At 44.8% G+C, this 27,248-nt stretch overlaps 1 protein-coding gene across 5 annotated transcripts in view; it reads right to left on the reverse strand.

Moving 5' to 3' along the window:
• ZSWIM7 (zinc finger SWIM-type containing 7) overlaps positions 1 to 27,248 on the reverse strand; it is a 536,971-nt gene that overhangs the window by 270,157 nt on the left and 239,566 nt on the right. For all 5 annotated transcript variants that reach the window (XM_085649257.1, XM_085649259.1, XM_085649258.1 and 2 more), the window contains one exon: positions 12,843 to 12,864. In XM_085649257.1, coding sequence (XP_085505383.1) covers positions 12,843 to 12,864 — 22 coding nt within the window. The remainder of the gene's footprint in view (positions 1 to 12,842; positions 12,865 to 27,248) is intronic.

The raw sequence follows: 27,248 nt of genomic DNA on the forward strand, positions 1-27,248 counted from the left end.
TCTTTAGTGAGTAACACTCAGCCAAAGAACCATGGCTGCTGGCCAAAAGACCACCATGTAACGTGTATTGATTTTCTAGGGCTGGTGGTCATGCCATCTTTCTAGACCTCAAATTCTTCATCTTCATGTTGTGAAGGAAGACATTCACACTTTAAATTGACAGTGCCCATGTCTTCAAGCATAGAAGAGCACCTTTGTATATTCTTTCTGTCGTTTGCTATTTGATTTGAGGAAGGGCCATAAAGCATATTTCCCATGGTATTGTCTGTCTTGCGGCAGTGAGCTATGTGATGCTAGACCAACCTAGTAAACTTCCTCATGCTGTAAATATTAGGAAGTTGAAGACAGCTTTCTTGTTGGTCATCAGAATTTTAGGAATTCCTAAGGACTCCATTGCTGCTAGACCTAAATCCAAATACCTTGCCATGCCTGGGTATCCTCACGGGTGAATAGCTGCGCTGTACAAATACTGATTAATTGATTGAAGCCAGGAAGCAAGTGTACATCGATGGGGTCTGTCTCTCTGGCCAATGGCTGCTCAATCTACCTAGTGTGAGAAAAATACAGACTGATGGAGATCTGCGGCATATTGTTCCCATGGCACACACAGAACGAGAAAGGAGGAAGGAATGCTTCCAGAAAGTCTAAACCCCTGATAGTCAGTCTGGGTAGCACTCCAACACATTTTTTTTACCCACTCAGCCACCCTAGACAGAGGCCCACCTTGTTTAAAACAGTACTGACTGCTCTTCATGGGCACAACCCATCCCAAACTTTTACAGAGAATGTTATGGGGCACTTTACCAACAAACATTTTCAGAAGATAAAACCGAGACGCTGCCAATGATGAAAGACCTCAATCACACAGAACAAAGACAGCGTCAAATAGCATCACAGTGCACTGCTTGGAGAAGCAGGATGATCAAACACCCGTGAAGAATAGTGACATCCAACCTATTGAAAGAAGTTTTGGGGATAAAGCATCAATCCTCTTTCCACTGGCCTCTGGTATGAAGCCGAGCTAAGTTAGTTGTTCTCAAAGCTAAGCCAACTTCTGGCAAAGTGACCCAGTACCATATGATTGTGCTTTAGTCTACGAAACCAAATTTTCCCGTTAATTATTGGTTTTGAACTCAGTATTTCAAGTGAGAGGTGTGGAGGAAGCCTTGATAATAGTTTGTCAGGTACAGATGCTCAACTCAAATTTTGAAATTTTGAAGAGAGTGGTCTTAAAGAAATCAAAACTTACATGCAGTCGGCCACGACGCGCTGCTCCTCTTCTCCAGGTGGCACAGACTCCCAGAATTCACTGCGGCCGATCCTGAAACTGCTCTCACACATGAGACCAGCTTCAGGATTGGCCTGAGCATCCGTGATTTGCGCTCCAGGACGGACTGTGAGTCTGTACCTGCTCTCTCCAACCCAGCTGCATTGCTAGCTTGGAGAGAGCTTTCACTGCGCGTGACGGTTTGGCCAGCCTGAGACGGCCGGCCAAACCGTCCTGTGCAGTGAAGGGAGTGCACTACCATTCCCTCAGTGCCTTTCATCCCCAGGCTCCACCCCCAAGACTCAGCAGGATTGTAAAAGGCAAATAAAACGAGTGTTTAATATTTTATTTTTCCTTTCCTGACGTTTTTGGGGAGGCGCCGCCCCTCCGCCATCGCGGAAGAGCCGCCGCTGCCCATAATGCATTTGGGGTAGTGCATGATTATGGACAATTGTGGAAACCACTGGAATTTGACCTCAACTGGCGGTGGGGGAAAATGGCCCCTGTGTTGCAGCACAGGAGGATGCTTTTCAATTACCCACTGAAATTGTTGTTACTAAATGTGTAGTCCACCAAAATGCCCATGATGAAGTTACAAGTGTAAATGCTTGTGTTGATGTTGCAGCCTGACATGCAGACCTTTCACCCCCTCAAGCCACATAGATGCTCTCTCTTCATAAGCACTGTGAATTTCCAATGGAGGCCTTAAATATCTCCACTGGAGGGGTGGGGGTGTAACAGCGCTAGAAGGAGAGAAAGCACAAAGAATAAGGGCAGGGTGTAATTTACATGCAGACCACTTATGACACTCCCAAGATGGTTACATGCTGGTGCTTATACTCCTGCTACACGGAATGATGCAAGTGAACAATGGAAGGGTATTGCTTCTGTCAACTTTGACCTGTCCAAATTTTTCATCAGTGGCACAATAGAAGTGCACCACCTATGTCATTTGCCAGGTCCATAACATGGGAAATGTAACCAAACTGATGCAAGCAGGCTATCCCACTTCAAGTGGGACCCTTTGGTCAGGAGCCTAACTATTGACATTATGGCTATACACTGGTAATAAAGTGAATGTTTTCTAGATAGACAGAGGCCTAACCATCTGCGAAAGCAGATGCCAATATAGCGACTAAAATAAGGTTGAGAGACTTTGTTCCAAGGTTCGGCGTCGTCCTGACCATTAACAGTGATAGGGGAACACATTTCCATAACCAGATGCTTTGAGAGATTTGTAAAGCTCTCCAAGCTGAATAACCTTCACTGCCTTTATCGTACGCAATCCACACAGGAGATAGAGAGACACGGCAGAGGCTCAAAACAAAATAACTAAGATTTGTGTGGCGATTGCAATGGGGCATGACGACTTATCAACTGAGAACAGACCCACAGGGAGGACTGTTCTAAGCCCACATGACACCCCCACAGGGAGGCCAATGAGAGTTCCTACCTCTTCACCAGTGCTTCCCTATAACTGAATATACATTTGGTTGATGAGGATGAGGTTTTGAATTACTGTTGAGCTCCAATCAAATGTGTTTATGGTTTTCACTCGCAGTTATCTACTAAGGGTCTCAACTACAGCTGGGAGACTGGATATATTGAAAAGTGCACCCTCTACAAATCCAGCAGAAAATACCTTTTCTGGTATTGCTCACCACAAACACTGCTGTGAAATGCCAGGGTCTCCATTACTCGATCCAAGCTTCTCATTGTAAGAAACCTTATTCTCTAAATGAAAGAAGAGACATCCTGTGTGCAAGTAATGGAGACCTCTCCCTTAGTAAACTACATACCAAAGGTGATTTGCAACTGTAGCGAAGAGGATATGCAACTGCAAAATGAAGAAAACGTGCAGTTGAACCTGTACCATTTTCTGAATCTGGCCAAGAAGGGCCACCACCTAAATTCTGGCCCCCCTGGGTGCCAATGGCAGGTCTGTTTTTCCTTGTGATGGGACTAGCCCTTCTACTATTGTGGGAGTACAGTGAACTGTTTTAATCCAATCAGACTTGATTGACAGATTCTGCCCCCTGTTACGTAAATAATGTGGTAGAGATTTACATTAACAAGTGCCATTGACTACTGAAGTTAATGTTGAAGTTGTGATAAATTCGAGATTTGTCCCTCACGATGCTGGAAACTATATACTTAGTGTTCTGAGTCAAATGCAAATCTAAACTCTATTGTGATACGGAATAGATGGGTAGATGTAGATGAATGCTGTTATTTCAATGCCCCATTGAAAACGATTGATCGCCATATGCATGTTTTGTAAGTACTCTTGTACTTGATAGGAGTGTTATATATTTATACATGAATATGAACTTCCCTATACTAAGTAATGAAAACCAGATGTAGCCTCAACGTTCGTATGAAGAATGTGGTTAACTCAGCATTACTTGTACAATGTATCCAGCTGAGGTCATGTATTTGTGCAAGGCCGGGATGGTGGTCTGTACAAGATGTCCTTGTAACCGATTAAATCATAAATGCCTCGGCTTTGGAAGAGCAGAGGAAAATTATACCCGTCTGTCAGTTATAAGACCTTCTTCTTTTTGATAATTACTTATTTCTAGTCCGAGAACTACGTATTCATCTGACACCAAGGTAGCTGTAAGATTTACAGCATGTGTTGCCATGCAAAATTATATATCACATTGCGCACATCATGCAATGTTGGCAGTGCTTATGGGGAGTTGGGAAATAATGATACCCACCTTGTATGGTGGGTCATGCTGGAAATTTGAGGGGAGTATTTGGTAGCACCAACTCCACTGTAAAAAAATTGTAGTAAATGAAGATGTGCATAGGCCTCTGGGCGATCAGGATCTGCTAGCTAGAGGAGAGATGGTAGGAAGAAAGGGGGATATGGGAGACTGAACCTTAGGTTGCTTCATATATTTTAGGAACGAGGCCAACTGCACCTGCAATTCAACTCACGGGTAAGAGACACCATCCTGAGGGTCTCAAGAGGGCTGTCAAACAAACACCACGAATAGTGGGGTCCACCATAACTTTAATGCACTCCCCACTCTCATTCACTACACACTCTTATAACTTGATAATAGCCCAGAACCAAATTACTGTGTTCAGAGCACGCATTTCGTCATACTTAAAAGGTCACCTAGGCTCTAGGAGGATAGAATGCCTTAATTCTGCACTCTATTGACCAGTCACCATCCTGGACAAATGGTCTTCCTGGAAGCTTGTGTTCTACTTGTAGATACCAATCAGTATTAGTAAGAGACAGTGGAGCCTTCTCACCGTGACAGTGGAGCAACTACAGCTGGTTCTCCTTGCACTTTGGGAATAGCATCCACGTCATTACTTCCACTTGTACCTTGACACGGCCATCCATCTATTGCCCCATAGTGGAAGATGAGGTTGCAGAAATAAAAGAAACGATGGAGAATAGTTCCATGGTTTTTGAAGATATACACAACCGTTTCTGGGTATTAGGAAATAGCCAGTGAGAAGACTGTGGTTACCACATAGAGAGTGCAAGGCACCGGAGGACTTTTGCCTGGAGATAAAGGTCCCCTCTTTACTAGAGCATTCATTTGTTTCCTCCAAGCTGGTACAACGACCTTGTATTAAATTCCTATCACCCACTCTGCATAAAATAAAGTGGAAAAGAGAAGTTAGAAAGGGAAGTAAAGGAGGCAGTAGGGAGGGGAGGGGTAGGCTGGGATTACATGTAAAGGCAGTGACCCTCATTTATTTATCACAGAACCACCTTTTTAAAGTTAACAGAAGGACATGTCATTGAGCAGTGGTGTAGGACTACCTACACCACTATACAGAAGGAAAGATAGTGGGATTCTTTTTTCTCCCTGGAGATATGGGGGTGGGGGGTCCTGGTAATTTGAAAATGTTGTATATTCATCATATTTTGCATCATACATGTCGTGACAGGCTACTGTTGTTGCAGGACTAAAAGAGTGTTTAAGTCAAGATATCAGACGACTTCGGAAGAAACAATAGACCGTAAGTGGAAGTAGAGGAGCAGATGAAAGGAAGAGATTAATTAGTACATGGTGACTTATTGCATCTCACAGAACAAAATGGGAGAAATTAGGGAAATGTGGAAGTAGAGAAAATATGCTAGGACCAAAACCAGATTCTGCCCCCTGTTACTTAAATAATGTGGTTGATTAAGCTCAAATGACAATAAGGGGGAGAAGAGCAAGACATATTCTGAAGAAGTTCTGGTACTGACACTTCACACCTATTTCAAGAAAGGCAGGCAATTTTTGTTTTACTGAAAAACAAGTGCTAGGCCCCAGAGAAACAGAGACAGATCTTCTCGGCAATAAGACACCTCTTCAATGTTATGCTTGTTTATCTCTAATTTGTGGGTACATTGACAAATTGTTAACTGATCATAAACCTTTATATAAATAGAAGAAAAATATATGTATTGTCAGCTGACTTTTTGCATGCTGTCCAGTGCTGTAGAAAGTCATCGCCTAGCAATGCTTGACAATAGATGAGTCCTGTGACAGATCTGCTGTTTACTGAAATTCTTTTCTATTTAATGGCATAGGCCAATCCATGACAGCTTTGACTTTGTCTTATGTGATCTTTTTAATTGTTTTAGAAGACCAATATGTCACAAATATAGACCATAAGAAAATCATCCAGAAAGTCCGAGTATATGATTGACAAAATTATTGAAATGTCGCTGGGGCATTACAGTGACCAGAGGATATAACGCAGTATTCGAATAATCCAAATTTCATCTTAAAAGCAGCCTTTCATTCATCCTTTGATCTTACATAGACCAGATGATAAACTCCTCTCAAGTCTACCTTAGTACAAATTGTAGCTTAACGATGTTGGTGTAAAAGAAAGGAGATTAAGAGTAACAAATCTATTTTCTTTATTGTCACAAAATGTCATGCTCTATAATCTCAACGTGTTTGTAGTTCATCACCTTTGTATGGAATAAAGAAGAGGGGTAAAGCTGGTGGTGACTTACATGGGCAAATAAAGCCATTGGCCAAATATTTATATAAAAAGTCTTAAATATACTGTTTCTTTTCAGTTAAAGCATAGACTCAACATGTAAAAATAGAGGCCTTTGGCATCAAATCAATTTAGCAAACAACGGCTGAGTCTCTACTTTTTTAAAATCAAATATATTACGTCATCATAAACGGCAGAGATTATGTTCTCGATAGACAATTGTGCCTTTCAGAACTGAGAAGTGACTTGCAATGACCCTTGTGACCAGTGTATGAAAGTATTTCCTCAACCAGGGTTACCCCACAATTCTTTTGAAAATGAGATTCCGTGTGTTCTGAAGGAAAGATGGCAGGTCAATGTAAAATTGGAACAGATATAATGGTTGGCCCATCTACTGCTCTATTCGATGTAACAACTTTTTAGACAGTATGCTCAATCGCAACTACTTGATCACTTCCCAATCAGCTAACAACCCCATCAATCAGGGAACAGCCCTGTAGCCCTTGAACCAACTAAAGCCCTTACATCATTGAACTTTTTCTTTCTCGAAAAAGGTAAACAGTCACAAACTAAACCAACATCTTTGGATATGTGTGCTGTGCTTGGAATCTTGGATAATAAGCTCAATGCGTGCATCCCACCAGACACATAGCTAATTTGATTCCCAATGTTTTATTGGCTGGAAGTTTCAAACCAAGTCTTCTTAGGTCTTTTGGGGGCATCGTTGGGCATAATATTAGGCCAACTGTAAAAACAAAGATTTTTAACTCTTCCCTCATTCTAACTCTAAAAGTGCTGTATCCACTTTACTGATTAATAGTGCATCACTCAAACAATGCATTTCACTTGTGAATCAACCTAAACTGTTATGTCCTGGACTAGCAATAGCACTAACCATGCCACAGCATTCACTAACCAGGCCTTGAGAAATCTACTCGCCTTATGGCCTACTCTCCTGTTCTGGGGAGCTGACAAACAACAGCTGTTCTGTTTACTCACAAACTGAATGAGCAATAAAGGTGCATTTATCTTCTCACATTTGCTCTGCATTCAGAGACAGAGGTCAAAAGGCAGTTTGTCTTACTAAACTTACTTTTCTTTCTCTGACTGTGAAGTTAGAAGATTTTGTAATGTGAATTATGTGACAATCATGTTGTGTAAAGCTTGTGAAATGAAAGGCTGTAAGATGTCAGTCTTTTTTCAACACAACATTGAAATAGCTAATAAGTGCACTGTACAAACATTTTAAAATATATTTCAGTAATTATGAAGGCATATGCTTGTATTTGTCTCGTGAAAAAGATTTTAATAGGATGAAAACAAATCAGAACACTTTACTTGGTGATGTGCAAATGATAAATATTTTTGCTGAATCCCAATTTACAAACATTGTTTGTAACGCTAAATAGTTTTATCAGTAAAACTGCATGTTAGTGGGAATGTTTGTGACCATTTCAATGGAAAATGAGTGGTCTGTAAATGACAGTGCACTGACACATCATGCTTTAGTAATATATTTATTACAAGTGAGTTTTTAAACATGAACGGAGAATTATTCCTGCCCTCTCCCTTATGATAAAAACTAAGAGGCATGTGTACGCAATATGTGAGCTTGATTCTTATTATGTATGGAGTAAAAATTTAGTAATAAAAAAGGTCTTTTGTACAGCAGACATGCTGGACTCTCATATATGAAGGTGCTCCTTTATGTGATAATAAAGAAAAAGGCGGCTCTATAACATAAAATATTTGCATAGGATCACACAATTTGAGACCAGCTCACGGGTCAAGTACATTACAGTTAGGTTGAGAAGATTTTTCAAGTTAATAGACCGGCAGGTCTAGTAACAATTTAATGATTTAGGTGGAGAGTCTGCACAACAAATGAACATCGTCAGGAAGACACAGAGGGCCTTATTTATAGTTCGGTGAATACGTTCTCCATCACAAACGTGGTGTTTGTCCCATCCACTACACTACAAGTGCATTATATCTAGGGCTCCCGGTTTTATGGTATTCATTTTTTTGACATTTCCGTCTGTATTTATCATATTTATTTTTTTGTTCATTATATCTGTATCTATCCATATTTATTTTGGGTTTTGTGGAAAAATAAAGCTGAAACTTGTATATTTCCACATTTATTTAACTGATAAATATGCACTCATGCTTGAATGCCTGCCAAGTTTCTGTGATATGAACATCCGCAGAAGCTAAATCAATGCACTAATATGAAAATATGCAAATTTCAGTATCAACCTTGTGCATATCTACTGCTGTTTAAGCCTCTTTACTAAAATGCCTTTCTTTTGTAAACACTTAACTATCAATCCACACAGCTATTGGTCTGGAAGAGAGTATTTAGAATCACTCAAAAAGCAACCCAATTTCCGTTTTTATCCACATTTAAAAATACAGACAGGAAAAAAAATTATTTTCTGTCTGTATTTATCTGTAAAAATCAGTAAAAACGGAAAACAGGGAGACTTCATTTATATCCTATAGTACTTGTAACACAGTACATGGGATATCAAACCATGTTTTGACAGAGCATCCCGTCTGCCAACTCTAAATATAGCATTAGGTTTGAATGGCTCCAGTATCTTTCAGGTACTGTTAGTGGGATAGCCAAAGAAGGATAACATGTTGGTTGTGCTACAGGAGTGGGCATTCCTGCATTCCCACACATTGAACCAGAACTAGAAGGTGATAAGGATACAGGAACTGTAGCTCCATCACTCCCTAAACATGGAAGAGAATGGTGAGGGTTTATAGTCATAGCCCCTTAAGTGGCCGAGTATTGACTGGAATATTTCTGACATCTGACCCTGAAATACGACAAACCTATTCACATGGGTGACATTTCCCTTTTAGATTTCAACCAGTTGTGTAGCATTCTTCCCATTTCAGGCAACATACATTTTTCCAGCTTCATAACTCCTGTGCAGTGAGTCTATTTGGGCTTGCCGCTGTGTGACAAAGAACCTGATCTTACCCGCAGGGAAATACATAGGCTCCAGAAAGTTAGCTTCTTGTCCTGCTTAGTTCTCATCACTAGTTCCACAACAGAGACTTGAGCTTGAAAAAATTTACTGGTGGGAGGCAAATGGGAAAAAGAAGCATCTTCCATAGCAGGAGTAAGTTCATCATTCTGAAAATATCGGTATGTTGCCCTTCTTGTACTCAACTCTCACCCTGTGAGAAAACCTTCACTAGCATCCAATTAAATCAAGCAATTCCACTGGCACTCGATTGTCTTCACCTCTCCCGTTCATTAATATGATTCTAAGGCACCTTACTAAATAAGCTACCCGGAAATTCTGTAATCAAATGTTTGCCACAAAATATAGTTTTTCCAAACAGCTTTCTCTAAAGGAGTTCACAAGAACTTAACCTCGAAACTAAAATCAAACATTATCCTCCATTTTATAATTATCCTTCCATGAAGGAATATTCAATTAGAGTCTCTTATTGTTTAGCTTTCAAATAAGGGGTGAAACATCAGCCCGCCAAAGAGAAAAGGATATATGGACAGTTATTGGCGACTTTGTATGTCTCCGAGTATTACCTGAACAAAGTGCAATCCTTGGGGGAAAAATGAAGTTTCTGAAGTTTGGACATAAACAGGTTTTGAATAATCATCACACTTGCGTGCCACCCGAGTTGCTTCAGTGGTCATCTGGAACAGGAGTAATTTTGGAGAAACCTCAATCTGTAGACCATGCGATACGACCTACATAAAGAGTCCATCCCCACTAATCATGGGCTGGCGATTTTGGACACAGCAGGGCACAGTTCTTGCCACTTCTCATATCCTCCTGACTTCACTTGTACGTTTTGGCCACTGCTGATGTTACACGTCTCCAGGAACTTGAACTCTCCTTTCATGAAGAGAAACCAAAACATGAATGATCCAGCTCAAAATCTTTCTCACATTTTCTACTCGGCTTGTGGATGTAAACTTCTCTGGAAATGCATGCTTTTAATTTTGAAGTCTATTTTTTCCAGATGTGTGTTCGTAATTAAAGACCTGTTTCAGCTCATAAAATCTTGGTTCCCTGGTAGATCACAGATACATCTCTATCCAGACCTTGTAAAATGCTCTGGATACCCTTGAGTCAAGTTCACGCTTTATAAAACTAAAAAAAATAAACAAATACATTGTGGTACAATCCTACTGCAAATGTAGGTTACTAGTACTTTAATACTGTCTCACTGCCATTACCGTTCTAACTATCCAGATCAATGACTTTGAGAGAATACGCCTTAAGTTTTAGGCAGAGGGAGAAGCTTTACTGCCTGGTTTGATTATAGCCCAGTGAACTAATGAACTAAACTGGCCTGTGTGAAACAAGGTGGGCAACTCTGGTTGCATGTGGGCAAATAACCACAACAGTAAACCCTACCACCACATTTACAGGCTACTGGGTGTATGCAGTGCCTCCTGCCTCTACTAAAGGCCCCTTTGGTGCAGGGCTGAGCCCCTATCATGTGGCAGTGGGTTCTCACTGTCACCGGCCATGTTGCAAACGCTCTGTGGATTATTAGAGCGCTCTGGTATTACTCGTTACCGGCGGTCTGCCAAATTTCACAGACAAACACTCACACACAGCAATAAGTTGGCAGAGCGGTGAAAAGGCGGAGAGTTATTTTTGTTTCTATGCAGAACAGATTCCCACTATAAACTTCAGCAATGTAAATATGTAGATAATTCATAATAGACAGTAGACGTCTTCCAGAGCCATGTGATTGGTTGTAAAGAGGCTTGCTTTAGTGTATCCCAGATTCAAAATTCTCTGACCTTTTAATGAAAAGTATTTTATTCCTTAAAGCTTGTTTTGCAAATGTTTAGGCTGCCATCTGCTTTTTCTATTCCCATCCTGACCTCTCCAGGGCCTGTGCTAGTGCTCTGTCCTCACACCAGGCAGAGGCAGAGATGCTGAGCCCAGGCGCATTCATTCCCACAGTCCTCTCATTTACCTTCCAAGGGCTCTGGCAGGAACTAACTTAGGGGAAAATACAGCGATCCCACAGAGACCAATTCCAAGCTTCCGCAGCACAGCTCTACTATGCAGTGGAACTGTAGGGGAACACCCACCGAGGGCTGACACCGAGCTATCCTGCAGGCTCCTAGCCCTACCAACAATCACCCCTACTGTATGCCAGGGCATAACCAAGTCAAGAAAGCAGATATGTGCGATGCGTGTTAGGGGCATGTTTAGGATCAAAAACATGGATATCTTTGACTCCAAAAGATAGCAACACCTGGGTTCAATAGAATAGTTGCTTTTAGTCCGAATGACGGACGTTTTGTGGTCTAAGTTAAGGAGTTTCAGGTTAGTCGCACTTACTGCCTGTCTCTTCGTCACTACACATGCTTCATACACGGATTATTTTTGGAGACTAGAGCTACAACAGCCTTTACCTCAAATAACTGCATTAGCAAATTCCGATTCGATGGGAAGACATTGAAGTAGGAGTTTCGACCACAGTGTTTCCATGAGCAGATGCCCTTTAACCTTTCCTAAGCAGTATAATTTTAACCTCCACCCACTTCCTACCACCCACCCTATAAATAACGAACATTCATGTAACTTACATTCCAAATGCCTTGGAAGATACATATTCATTTTTTATGGCCGAGCGGGGAATACATTAAACGCCAGTTTCAGTTCCATATGGAGAATGTTTGCACGTGACCTTTGTCGCTGAGCTGCGAGCAAAGAAAAAACATGGCACGCGCAGGATAGCTGCCCCGGCCAGCGGGGGGCAGGCTGCTGGGCAGACCCGGGCTTTCTGTGCTTCACTTGCACATTTCTTAATTCCACCTTGCTGCTATTCTGCGCTCCCCAGTGCAGTGTGGGTAATCCAGGATGCCACCTATACAAAAACACAAGCAGAAGGCAGCCGGAGGGTGTGCCATGACGTGCCTGTAGGTGGCCACCGAACTCCGGAACGTGGTGGGAGCGGGCCCGGGGGCTTTGCTTGAGCCAGCTTTGCCCCTGAACCTCTAGCACACTTCAGAGTTGGCAAAGCGCGGCCCAAGAATTTAATGTAAAAAGATGAGTTAAAGCCCACAGAATCGGGAGTACCGGTGTATCCCTGGATTTGAGTGGGCAGCGCTGCCCATGGTATGGCTTTAATTCCCCCTGGGGTTTAAGGCACACTTTCACCTCCCCCTCTGAGCAGATGGTAAATGTTGGGGGAGGGGGTGAAGTCAGGCATACGTACAGCAAGCAGTAGGTGGAGAGATTGGCGGGAAGGCGGCTGACTGGCGGAGGGGGGGGGGGGGGGGGGGCGTTATATGCTGCTCATACCCTGTCTGGGCGCTTCAATGCAGCTCTTCCTGCCGGATGTGCGCGGTCCGTCCCCGCACCAGTAACTCCGGGTGCTTGAACCCCACTTCACTCGTGATTCAGCAGCGGCACGAGGAGTCCACTCACAATAACGCATCCAAAGGACACACTTTGAAAGTAAAGATTCATAACTCCAGACATGTATGGGCATGATAGGTAAATAGATCTGGCAACCTGTTAGCTTCTGACTTTACTGAACTGATAACATCTATAATCAAATAGTTTTTAAAAATGAAAGTACTCACGCTAAGAGTAGTTCATCTGGAACTGCAAGAAAGACAAGAGAAGAGAAGCATTAGATTTCTTAGCTTTGTGGTCCACAACTCAAAGCAGGATGAACTGTTCCATTTGAAGCCCAACACATGCTCGACTAGAGCAACAAATACAGCTATACGCAAGCAACATTGTGGACACTGCCAAGGCGTGTTTACTCGTCTCACATATGCAGATTGATGTTTCTTCTGAAAAGTGACAGAATTTGGAACTCAAATGCTCAATTTAACAACCAAGAACGATGAGAAAATTATAGCACTTCCGAAATGAACCCCGACTCCACCCTCCTGCCGATCACAGCCATGATCATGCTGCTCGGTTTGGGAGTTTGTTTTCTCTGAACAAGAAAGTTTGCCATGCAAGAGCTTTTTTGATACAAAATTGCGTCAAGTGTCAAATACAATGCAGAAGAACCCTGTTACCCAGAGGTTGTCTGCTACATTTTAAAGTACCAAGAGTTGCATTGACATTTAATATAAACATATTTCAAGAAAAAATTATATGTACCCAACAAAACCACCCAGTCATGCACTGTCTCTGCACTACATTTCAGTCATCACCTCCACTCCTACTGCATCAATGACAATTCCTGCTGAACCATTGGTCCCCTGCTTCTCAATCCTACCCACCTATCCCAGAATCGCAGCATCTCCAGCGGAGATAGGCTCCAATTAAAGGCCTCTATAATCCGCCCATCGCTTCCAGATCTCGGAGTGCTTTTGCAAGCACTCCCGTGCTTTGAAGATAGGCGTCTCCAGACCCATGTTAAATTCGAGACCGTTCTTCCTTGCTGACAAGGAGGGCCGGGCCTTCGCCTTCCACCTACGTGCAATGTCTTGTTTGGCTAATGTAAATCCCAATAATGTGGAAGAGGTGTGGCACCGCGGCCAGGGCGACTGACTCCGGAATCTGGGGATCATGGTTCGATCCCCGCACCGGCGGCAGATTAGCCCAGCACCATGTGACTCTGGGCAATAGCTTGCTTAATCTTCCCGACGGCCCCCAGCGCCTAGAGACCCTTGCGGGTGATTGTTCGCGCTTTACAAATGTGGATTATTATTATTATTAATAACATCAGGTGGCACTTATAGATATTTCCCCCCACGCCCTCCGTTATATGTAACAACACTAGTTTAGGCGAGAAAGAGTTCCCACCCCAAAACCTCCGCCAGGCAGGACAAAACCCCCCGCCAGAATTTCGCAATCGCCATAGACTGCCAAACCGTATGAAATAAGGCGCCATCCTCCTGACCACATCTCAGACAAAGCGGGGACGCCACTAGGTCTGCCCTCCTGCCTCCTGGCCCTGGTATAGTATACCCGATGTAGGTAGTTAAATTGGATTAGCCAGAGCCGCATTGCGATTGCAGCCTCCCGAGGGGAGGCTTACGCCTCAGTCCAGTCCTCTCCTTCCAATGGGCCGAGGTCCAACTCCAACGGCTACCTCAGTTTATCTAGTGTAGCGGGGCAATTCGTCATCAGGGACTGATAGATTTTGGAGATTTTATGATCGTGTAGGTCTCCCATAAACAGTTTGGCTTCAATAGGGCTAAAATCAGGGAGGGACTCCAAGCCCGTAACATTGGGGAGGACGGCATGCCTGAACTGAAGGTATTCATAAAATGGAGTCTTTGGCATTGGATAATCTTGCTGGAGGTCTTGAAAAGACTTTAGAACCATGCCTCGCATAACATCCTCCAAGGTAGAGATCCCTATATTGTCCCAATCCCTAAAGCCCACTAGACCAGCTAATTGTGGCAATCTCCCATTGGACCAAAGTGGAGTCTCTTTTGTCAACCTGCCCCACCACCCCATCTTCCGCAGAGCCTGCCTCCACACTTGAAACACCACCCTAGTGGCAGACGGCAGGGCATTACACAATGAGGCAGAGTATAAAATAGTGTGTAGAGTAGCAGTTCCCATGCATCTCCACTCCACCGCATATGCAGGGTCAGACCTGTCCCCATACCAGCAGTCATTTAATATGAATGAATGAATGAAATGTAGGTTTATATAGCGCAACTGTCACTCCAGACGGATCAATAAGTGCGAGGCCATGTAGTTGGATTGGACATCCGAAGTGGCCAAACCACCACAGTATGTTGACTGGAAACATGTCCGCAACACCACTCTAGGTGCCCTTCCTGCCCACAAGAACTGCTCCAGAGCAGAGTTCACATGTCGAAACCACAAGGGGGGGATGGGGAAGGGGCAATTCTGTAATTGGTGGAGCAGCCGCGGCAGCGATACCATCTTGAAGATGGCCGATAGACCGGAAATGGAAAGGGGCATATGAGACCAGGCTCTCAGCTCTTTGCGCAAACGCGCCCACACTGGCATAATGTTATGTTCCCAGGACACACTTGGTAAATCCGATAGGTAAACTCCCAGGTAGCCATGCAGGAGCTTTAAATGTCACACCCACACAGACAGCAAACCTTACAGCTGTGAAAATAGCTGCCATGCTTATTTCACAGCAGAGAAATCTAGCCTAGCAGGCCCCATATATCCAAATGCAGCAGGCAGTCCACCCCGGCCTAAATAAGGTCCTACGTTGTGATAGTCATAATATACCAAAAATGAATACTCACCTGTTTTATTATGCGCATGGGGCTATCATCACACTCGCCACCACTCCTGGACAAACTACTTTTGCCACGTAGGCACATTTTGATTTTACGCAATCCAATCCTGTACACTACTTTATTTCAAGCAAACGCAAATTAAGAATAACAGTAGAAAAAAAAAGCTGATGCCTAAATGTGACCAGTGTGTGCTTGAAATAAAAAATACAATTAATCTGATCAGCTTGCAGCTTTCTAGCAACAATATTTGAAGAGCATGTCATTACATAACATTGGTTTAAAGTTCCAACACGGGGACCAAATGTATACGCCCCACAATGGTCATCGTGTTAGGTTATGTCTATTGTTGTTAGGCTTATTGTATACTTTGTATATGTGTGTGAGGAATATGAAGAGTGCTTATTTGTGGAATGGGAGAACGTGGAGCTTTATGAGGTGCGCATGATGTGAGTGCAGAGTGGGAGTATGAGTCTGGCCACTGACTTTTGTACAGTCTGGAGTCTTCTGGTCAGTTGAGTGTTTATTCCAGCATAGAGTGTGTTGCAGTAGTCCAGACTGCTGGTGGCAAGGGGTTGGGTGACGGTTCTTAGGGTGTTGGTGGGGAGCCATTTAAAAAACTTCTTGAGCATCTTGAGTGTGTGGAAGCAGGAAATGGATACTGCATTCACTTGGCCTGTCATCACGAGTATGTTTTCAAGAGATGGCCACCCAGTTCAGAAGCAGTGGCACAGCGGGATACGGGGCACTGCAGATGAAATGAGCAGAAAACAAGTTGCCCAGTGTCAATACCTCGGGAGCAGCAGTAAGCTAAACATAAGAAAATAAATCATATGTTGGCATCTCTTTCCCACAGAGTAGGCCACTATGTCTGCTCTTAAGAAGTCCTGAGGCCAATCAAAGAGGTTTAGGGATTGATCTCTGTGGATATCTCAGACTTAATTGGAGAGGTCCAGATACTCGGAGTCGTCATTGTACAACTCCGAACCTTATGTGGCCTCATGACTTCGTTGATACCAAGTCTAGCAGCCCATCTGTCACCACAAATTAGAAAAGCAGAGAATAAATGACACCAAATTAACAAACGTCCAATAAGGGGAACCAGAGATTTAAATTGGTAAAGTTTTAAGTATAAATTGTGCAACAAGTATAAACTGCCTATGATAAAGTCACTGTTCAGAGGAAACCGGGACCTGGGCACAATTTAAGGCTGACCGCTATGGAGTGTGGGTTGGACACACTAACTAGGATCACCCTGATCACAGATTCTACTTTCTAACTTAGTCCTTTAAAGTCCCAATTCATCAGAAGAGTGCACAAAAGCCCCCTAGGACCACTAAGAGGCCCACAGCGTGTCAGGCAAAAGCCAATACGCCCAGGATCCAGTCCAAGTCGAGTTGCCGCTGGATACTTCCAGGAAAAGACCGCTTGCTACTTTTTATGGTCCTGTACCTTACTCAGGAGGCCTGTAAACTGACCCTTGTTTGTAAGAATAAGAGGGAGCAGGTCCAGTCCTTCATGGATTCTCTCAGGTCACAGATAGCCGGATCCACTCCTTTCTGTTCCTTCACAGGTTCTGAAAGTGTTCTGAAGTGGGTGCTTGAAGGTGCCATATATATGCCTGGCATTAGCTAATTGGTGGGAATGACTCCTAGGCATGCCCTAACAATAAGGTAAAAGTTCCAAAGGCCAACCCAACTCACTTTTGGGCATTTTCAAGATGGCAAAAGTGTTCAGCTGCATTAAACTTGGGCTCTGAGAAATGGATGTGTGTGTTGGGTTTACTAGGGAAATCCTTATATCCTCCCACATCTAAAACTAAAATCCAGTTTGAGGTAGTCACTGTACCCACAAGAAATCCAGAGTCAAAAGTCTGGCTGATGAAGGACTCTCCTTTTGTCCTACTAGACAGCAGATCCACAAGGATCGTGTCTTGGCATCCTGTTCTCTCCCCTTTCAAGGGTGGCCCAATGTGAACTGAGCTGACCGGTCACGCAGCATTTGACACTCAAGCAGAAGTTGACATTGTAGTATCTAAAAGATGTACACACCTCTTATCCTGCATATTTTGTGGAGTTCATAGTCATCACTCTCCATTTAGGTCAGCCTAATGTTTGCTCCTGGGAGGCATTTCACACATATCCAAGGCTACTTACTGGTGGGGGAAGCTAAAAATGCCAATGTAAATTAGCCTCTAGGAACTTCAGGCAGGGAAAAGCTAGCTTTCTAAAAGTTATTTTTCTTAATTTGTATTTAAAATTTGATTTCACAACTGAATTTGATTTTAATAACTATTAAAAATAGTTGTATAATCTTTTTTTCTGGCTGGGCCCATTCCTGAGGTACAATATCAGGATTTTAATATGTACGCTTATTTTCTACATAGGACAGCTAGTCTTGCTACACTGAAAAATAGCTTTTCGGTGGTAGTGACTTAAGGGCATGTTAAAATTTTATAACTAAATGCCATACATTCAAATGCCATGAAACCGTCCTTTTGGGATAGGAGGCATACATAGGGGTTACTTATTAATATTGAAAAGGGAGGTTTTGGCCCTTCAAAAGGGGTTATTTTGACAGGTCAAACTGCAGTTTTTACACTGCTCCAGTCAGGTTACCCTAGTAGGCCTGAAGCCCTGTTTGCACTGTCACTGTAGTCGATGGCACAGTACGTACTCCAGTCCACTAGTGGCATTTAACTCCAAGGCCCTGGGTACACTTTATACCAAATACTAGGGACTTTTAGGCATGTTAAATATGCCTTATGAGTATGCCAATTCAACAACAAAAGGCTAAAAATACGGGTGACCTTGCAGAATAGGCAGATTTCCTACAGGTAAGAACAAAATCCATGAGGGATGAAGTCAGGTACAACATTTTGGGGCTGATGGGATAGAAGTTGGTTACAGAAATTTGGGGCCGATGGGATAGGAGTCGGTTTATGGCCCAACTTTGAGGCAAACGTAAAGATTGTGTTGTAATGTTCCTTCTGTGGAATTGGAACATCATGCTTGTTAAGTTCGATGTGTGTGAGCAGTGGCTTTCCATCTTCTGGCAGTTACTCATGAACTGGCAGAGAGGGAGGACACGCTTGTTTGTGTATCTTCAAAAAATCATATTTTCCTTACAATTATATCCTGGACTTTCTCATTGAAACAGATTGCTCATACCGCTCAATGAAGTTGGAGAGATCTTAAATGTTACTCGCTACCGCTTCCCAGCTGTCCGGCTCGCCCATGATCTTTACTTAATGGAGGCTACTGCGCGGCCGTGCCAAAGGCAAGCCCGTCTGCTCCCGTCCGTGATACGACCGCAATCAGTGTCAGGAACCCTGGTCCTTCGACCTACCAACGCTATAGTTCAGCGGATCTCCACGCACTCAACAGCGGCAAGAACAACAACTGCAAGCTCTCCTCTCGACACCCACAGTCCTTTCACCTGCCGAAACTGCTGCCACTCATTCCACATCGCCAAAACCCAACACATCCACCTCCGCCGACCAGCAACCTCCCACCAAAGCCCAAAGCCAGCAATGCATCCTACTCAACGTCCGCTCCCTCCACAGACACGCCCCGGAAATCTGGGACCTCCTCGACAGCAGCTCTCCCGATGTCGCTTTTCTCATCGAAACATGTACAAACCCTGGAGGCGGCATCGCCATCGCCCACGAGGGCAACCTCCGCCTGAACACCTACACAGACGGGCCTATGGACCTTATGGAACACCTCCACTCCAAGATACAGGTCAACCCGACCACCACCCTACAAGGCACCCTCATCTATTGACCTTCCGGACTTCGCACACCCTTCTCCGACTCCATCACCGACATAATCACCCCGCATGTCATCATCTCCACCGACTACATTCTGCTGAGAGACCTCAACTTCCACCTCGACAGCCGCCAAGACCCCAACTCCATCTCCCTCCTGGATAACCTCCACGTCATCGGACTCAATCAGATAGTACCAGAACCAACGCAATCAGCAGGACACACCCTCGACCCTATCTTCCCAGCAGGAAACTCCATCTCCTTCCGCCACACCTCCGAACTCCCATGGACGGACCACCGCTGCGTCTACTTCGCCTACAAAGCAAACATCGCCTGTAGACGCCCACCCCAGCTCCAACGCAGGAATTGGAACAAGATCTCCGACGAGCAGCTCACCACCACCCTTAGCAGCTCCGCGCCCACCGCCTCAGGCAACGACCCCACCACTGCCGCCAGCACCCTACACAAATGGATCACTGACTGCCCCAACACCGTCGCCCCCTCTAGAAATCCTCCAAACCTCACGCCAAGAAGGTCAACTGGTTCTCCACCGGACTACGGGAATCCAAACAAGCCTGCAGACGTCTTGAAAAACTATGGAGGTATTCCAAAACCCCAGCGAACCTTGACAAGTACAAAACAGCCACCACTGTCCACCACAAACTCATTAGACACTCAAGGAAGACAACACTGCAGGACAGAATCTCCGCCCACGCACACAACCGGAAGGAACTCTTCAACATCATCAAAGAGTTCCCCCAACCACACAGCAACTCCACCGATATCCCACCCTCCCAGGACCTCTGCGACAAACTCAGCACCTTCTTCCATCACATAATCAAGACCATCTATGACAACTTTGACAACAACAACCTCCACGAAGAACCCACACCCACCGCTTCCTGCCCCACACAGTCGACGTTGGACAGCTGGACCACCCTCAGCATCTCAAGACCATGAGGACCACCCACTCCGGGCCACCACGGACACCTGCCCCAACCACATCTGCCACAGAGCCGCAGACTTCATCACTCCCGAGCTACAAAGAATCATCAACCGATCCTTTGAGACTACCTCCTTTGCCGATGACTGGAAGCACGCCGAGGTCAACCATCTCGTAAAAAACCATCAGCAGACCCCACTGACCTCAAGAACTACAGACCGATCTCCCTACTTCCCTATTCGGCGTAAGTCATTGAAAAAGCTGTCAACAGCCAACTTGCCTCCTTTATCGACGAGAACAACATCCTCAACTCCTGCCAATCAGGCTTCAGGAAGAACCACAGCACAGAGACTGCACTCATTGTCGTGACAGATGACATCCGCTCCCTCCTCGACAGAGGAGAGACTGTGGCCCTCATCCTCCTGGACCTCTCCGCGGCCTTCGACACAGTCTCACACCGCACCCTAGCCCACAGACTCCACAATGCAGGAATCCGAAACAAAGCCCTCGACTGGATTCGTTCATTCCTCTCAGGCAGAACGCAGCCGGTCAGACTTCCTCCCTTAATCTCGGAGCTCACGCCAACCACCTGCGGAGTCTCCCAAGGCTCCTCCATCAGCCCTACTCTGATCAACGCCTACATGGTCCCTCTCGCTTCCATCGTGAGATCACACAGACTCAGCATCGTACGCAGACGACACGCAACTCATCCTCTCACTATCGAATGAACCCAACATCTCGAAACACAACTTTCAAGAAAGAATGGAAGCAGTCGCCAGGTGGATGAAGAATAGCTGCCTACAAATGAACACAGACAAAACCGAAGTACTCATCATAGGCCCACATCCCGATGCATGGAACGACACCTGGTGGCCCCCCAGCCCTCGGGAACCCGCCCCCACCAAAGGACCACGCACACAATCTCAGAATCATCCTGGACTCTGAACTCAAAATGGACCGCCAGATCAACGCCGTCACCTCTTTCTGTTTTCAAACCCTCCGTCTCCTACGTAAAACTTTCAACTGAATCCCCCTCGAACACAGGGAAACCATCACCCACGCCCTGATCCGCAGCAGACTGGACTACGGCAAAGCACTCTACGCTGGAATCAACAAGAACTTCTCCCGCAAACTCCAGAACACCCAGAACGCCGCCGCCAGACTAGTCCTCAACCTACTGCACCACTGCCACATCACCCACACCTACGGGCACTACACTAGCTCCCCGTCGAGAAGAGAATCACCTTCAAGCTTCTCACCCACACCCACAAAGCCCTCCACAACACCGGCCCAGCCTACATGAACCACCGCCTCTTGTTCTACGAACCCCAAAGATCCCTCCACTCATCCCAGCTTTCCCTCGCCACAGTACCATGCATCAAGAAGACCAGAACAGGAGGTCGTTCCTTCTCCTTTCTTGCGGCAAAAGCATGGAACACCCTCTCTCTCCACCTCCGCCAGACACCAACTCCTTCCAAGTTCCTGCAGGATCTCAAGACCTGGCTCTTCAACGAATCACCATGAGCGTCCGGCTCCGCACATACCCTGAAAGGCCAGGGAAGACCTCTGACCCTCTTGACCCCAAACGATACTCTGTGAGTGCCCAGGAGCTATGCGCCACGCCTCCCCCCAGTGCCTTGAGACCCATCCGGGTGAATAGTTACGCTTGACAAACCATTGATTGATTAAATTCAGAAGGTGGCCCAAACGCAAGGTAGTATTAAAAGGGATCCCGAAAATAATTACATTATTTGACTTTGGCAACACAACTCCCGCGATCAAATAGGACCTGGATTTAACAGTCTTAGATAACTTGTAGAAAGGGTTTCAATAAAGGGGAGGAAGACCAGAGAAAGAGAGATGGCCTTAAAGATGGATAAGGGGAGAAAGGTTAGAGTGGAGATACCATGGATGCTTTTGTCTATCAGTCAGAAGAAGCAGAAATTGAGGTGAAATGAAAAATGGAAAGCTAAATTGTAGGATGCAAGAGAGGAGGCTGTGAAGCATAAAAAAGGACACGTGCATTGTCTCCATGTATTCATGCTGCTTCTAGAGTTTCCATAATACAGAGTCCCTTGTTTTGATTCCACCGTCATTTTCCATCCCTTTGTGTCTATAAATCAGTTTAATCCTTACATCCCACACTGGCACTATTGTTATTTCTTGGATTTAGGCCACTTGTTTTATGAGATTTCGTGTTCTGGTTGTTCTTTTCCCATGCTCTTTCAGTCGGCTATTGTGACTATCTACAACTCGCCCACACCCAATTTCTGTACAGCTATAGTGTTGTAGTCTTGTAAATCAATCTATACCAGACAAGATTCATGACTTAATTTCAAACACCGACACAGTACCATGCTTCGAAACTCATAGTGTACGTGTTTGTGCAAGTGTGAGTGTTTGAGTGTGTGTGTTTATTTACCTGCAGAGTGCAAAAGGCTATTTGTTATCACTGTTCAGTGTGAAAAGGGACAGTGACTTATGAAAGGCGAAGCCTCGAGTGGGTCACGATGCATCTACACTCACTCAAAAATAGCGACAAATAGTATTTTGCAATCTGCACATCTACATGTATGAAAAAGATGCAAGGGGTGAAATTAATGTAGTTAGGTAAAATCACATTGAAGAGGCCTTGTGACCACGAGGACAGTTGATTACTTGTGTAAACATATGTAATACGCGCTTTGTGAGGCAACAAACAGAACTTCTCTAACTTAAAGCTCACTCTACTGTGGTAATAAACATGGAATTTTGCCTTTACGCTGTAGTAATAAATATATGAATATGCGTTTATCAGTGGAGGGGCTCGAAATAAAATGCGCCAATGGGCCATATTTACTTTCACTGAAAGATGTGAAAAGTGTAGTACCTACTTAGTACCATTGTTGAAGGAGAGGAGGGGCATCTCAACGCACGCACGCAACGCACGCGCCCTGGGTGAAATTTCAATACACGCCACCTTTGTTAGCTATGAAACGCGTTGATCCGGATAGTTCTCGGAATTTACAAACAATGAAGGCGCAAAAAAGAAAGGTCACGTTTATTGGATTTTCTTAATACCCGCTTCCTATTCGGGCAGTGGGAGCCTCCACGTGTATTCGATTTTCTTAATGCCCGCTTCCTATTCGGGCAGTGGGAGCCTCCACGTGTATTCGATTTTCTTAATGCCCGCTTCCTATTCGGGCAGTGGGAGCCTCCACAGATTCTGGCACTTTGCAGCTGCATCACCTTGTTTGAAAAGAGAGCAGCCTGAATTGTTCATAACACATACTAATGGAACAGCCATAGGAAGAGAATCCTGCGAGAGCGCTGTACAAGTAGGAAATTATGTAAATGCGGTAGCAATTCTAAGTGATACAAAATACTAGAAACATTTTACTGGGGAAGAGAACTGCCAGGTATGCATTATGGGGATTAGTGTAGTTATGTAAATTCAATGGCAACTCTTACTATCACAAAAGAACTAGTAAACGGTTTCCAGGTAGAGAACAATAGATTAAGGAATATAACAAAACAAGAGTGCATTCTACAATTTGTGAAATAAAGACTCGGGTATCAATTCTTCCATCGACATTTACTGCTTGAAATCATTTTAGAAAATGTTAGTATTCTGGGACAATCTGCTGCTCCTACCAGTAATTCACATCTTGCTGCCGAGTTCGGATGGGCATAGAAAGAGAGAGTGGCATCACTGGCAGGGAGAGGGCAAAAGCATCAACATTTTAAGACTTTCCTCCACTCCTGTTTCTCAAAGAGGTTATGTGAAAGCAATTCTGGTAACCTGGAACCCAAAGTAGGCACAGGCAGAAAACAGGCTGCTCCCTATTTTCTCTTGAAATTCATTCTAGCACTTTCAGCCTTCAGGGAACAAACGTACATTAACCACGTTGTTAAATAAACAGAGCGAGGGGGTTCACCCCTTAGGGTGCAATTAAACAGACTTGTGCCCCACAACCTGTTAAGAATGGCTTATGGGTGGAGCACACTTGGCAACTAGTTACTGTTGATTAACTCTTGTAGTAGCGCACAATCTGGGATTATATGGAATCACAGCACATTTCAGCTTTTCAAACACTTTAATCACTGACCAGAATCTGATTCAGTTTTCTCAATGTGAGCTCAGGAAGCAGAGGATGTCAGTGTTAGTAAGCTGTTTATTTTGTTTGGGTGGGTGAGAATGGAGGGTAGTATAAATTTGCTTACAAATTTCCAAGTTGTTACGGGTTCTCACTCTCCAGCGGATGCACATGTCTGACAGCATTCATGCATATGGAGGTCTAACATCTCCAGGACACAGTGTCACACCAACCTCTTCTATATGAGATAGCACAGAATTCAAAAGAGAAAGGCGCTATAGCAAAAAAAGTTTGCTTTTAAGCAGCAAATAGCTTTTATCCGTACTCGCGAATCAGAAAGTTAACATTTTATTAACGAGATAGAGACAAGTATTATGCTTTATTTTTCTTTACTTCAGAGATCAGAAGAAAGAAAACAAACCAAGTGCCTAATTTAGTTGTTGGCGGGCGGCCTGTTGGTCCGTCAGGGAGATGGAGTAAATTACTCCGACGCCCTGACGGAGATGCTGCCTCCCTGATTTAGAACTGACCACCAAGCTGAGGGTCATTTCTAAAACATTGACAGAAACCGCCGTCACGGCGGTTCCTATCAATGCTGTTTAAAGTTTAGTGCAGGACCTCGTCAATATGACGGAGCTCTGCACAAAACTGTCTTCTTTTTTATTTTCAAAAAGAAAATCCGGAAGCAGAATTTTCCTTTTGAAATTTGAAAATAAAATGCTCCCCTCGCGTGGCGAGGGGTGGATTTAGCAGTTTGCACTGCTCCTTACTGCCATGGTTTTCTCGATGCTGAGGGGCAGTGAAATCTGGCCTCTAATTTCGCCTATCTAAATTAGGTGGGAGGAATTAGAGGACTGCCTTCAACAGCCCTTATGCCAAAGGGCCGTAGGAGGGGTTTAATCATGGCGGAGACGGAGTTTTCCCCACTGTGATTAACCTAAAGGCCTGCCTGCATCTAAAGTCGGCAGGTGGACCAAATTCTTGGCCGTAAGGATACTCTGTCGCAATCCTTACCGAAAATAAACTAGTAAGAATGCGCAAGAAGGACGTTTCGGAACTTGAACACCTGACGTAATTTCCATTTGATCCTGCTTCAAATCGAATTGTTTTTGCTTCACTTTCTAATATAAAGTCCACACAAATTCCAAACTGTATCCCTGAACTGTCTGTAAACCCTGGGATCCTTTGTGATCTTTTACCAGTTCTCTCCATGCTCTCCTTAAACCTCCAGAACTTGCTCCCTTGCTTCTGTTAATCCTCCCTCTTCCTGATCTTTCTCGTTGAGGGAACAATCATGTTGAAGCCGGGAACTCTGTTGTATTCTCTGGAGTTATAATTGTATAGGGAACTTGATCTTGCGTATGCGTGGGATAGAGGCCAGGGCCAGGATGGTGGAGCGGAGGTGTCTGGTGGAAGTATAGAAGGAGAGGCGGTGGTTGAGGTATGCAGGTCCGATGTTGTAGGCATACATGAGGAGCTTGAAGGGGATTTTTTTGTTGATCGGGAGCCAGTGGAGGTTTCTCAAATGATCGGCGATGTGGCTGCGGCAGGGGATTTCCAGGAGAAGTCTGGCAGCGTCGTTCTGGATTCTTTGCAATGTTTTTTGGAGCTTCTGAGTGGTGCCAGTGTAGAGTGCGTTGCCGTAGGTGAGTTTGCTGCTGAAGAGCGCCTATGTGACGTTCTTGTGGACTCTGTGGGGATCCACTTAAATATCTTTCAAAGCAGACAGAGCATGTGGAAGCAGGAGGATGAGACTGCGTTGATTTGGAAGTTTAAAGAGAGCGAGAAATTAAGGATGATGCAGAGGTTATGTTAGTAGTCGGTGGGAGTGGGGGGTACTCCAAGCGGTGCGGCCACCAGGCAGAGGGCGTGGTTCTCAGGATGAGGACTTCGGTTTTGTCGGATTTAATTTTGAGGCAGCTGTCCTTCATCTAGGTGGCGACTGCCTTCATCCCGTTGTGGAAGTTGTTCTTTGTGCCTGTAGGTTCGTCGGTGAGGGAGAGAATCAGCTGGGTGTCATTGGCATAGGAGACAATGTTTAGTCCTTGTTTTCTGACGATGGCTGCCAGCGGGGCCATGTAGATGTTGAAGAGGGTGGGGCTCAGGGTGGAGTCCTGAGGGACTCCGCAGCTGATCTTTGTAGGTTCCGAGTAGAACTCTGGGAGTCTGACTCTCTCTGTTCATCCGGTAAGGAAGTAAAGAATACACTCTAAGGCTCTGCCGTGGATGCCGGCGTCATGGAGTCCTGCGAAGATGAGGTGGTGGGAGATGGTGTCCAAAGGGGCAAAGAGGTCCAGGAGGATGAGGGCTGCAGTTTCGCCTCGGTCGAGGAGATTACGGATGTTGTCTGTTGCAGCAAGGAGTGCAGTCTCAGTGCTGTGGTTGCTTCTGAAGGCTGATTGGGAGGTTTCCAAGATGTAGTTTGTTTGGATGAATTTGGTGAGTTGGGCGTTGATGGCCTTCTCAATGACTTTGGCTGGGAAGGGGAGCAGAGCGATGGGTCTGTAATTCTTGAAGTCTGTCGGGTCAGGAGAGGGTTTTTATACCAGGGGGATTGAATTTGCGTGTTTCCAGTCTTCAGGAATGGTGGTAGATTCGATGGGGCAGTTGATGGTGCAGCAGAGTTCGGGGGAGATCGTGGCGCTGGCTCAGCTGAAAATATGTTGTGGGTCTCCAGAGTGGTTGATCAATAAGGTGTCGTCGGGGGCGAGGGTCGTCCAGTTGAGCAGGGTTGGCTGGAATCTGGAGAATTTGGGTGCAGTGGTTGCAAGTGGAGTGGGTGGGTAGGTCCTTTGTTGCGAAGCGGTCATAGATGGTTACTTGTTATATGCAAGTATTGTTTCCACCGACACAGTCAGGGAGGCGCTGTTATGGTCTTCACTGAATGTTTCTTTAATACGGTTTGATACTCTAAGCAGAATGAAAGCCATGCTTTTACAGAAGTATGTGCCCTTAACCTCCGCTCGAGAGACTTTTGATCTCCAGATCGCAAGGTATTTGGCAGAGAT

Source organism: Triturus cristatus, chromosome 3_2, assembly GCF_964204655.1.
Source record: "Triturus cristatus chromosome 3_2, aTriCri1.1, whole genome shotgun sequence".
NCBI classification, from domain to species: Eukaryota; Metazoa; Chordata; class Amphibia; order Caudata; family Salamandridae; genus Triturus; species Triturus cristatus.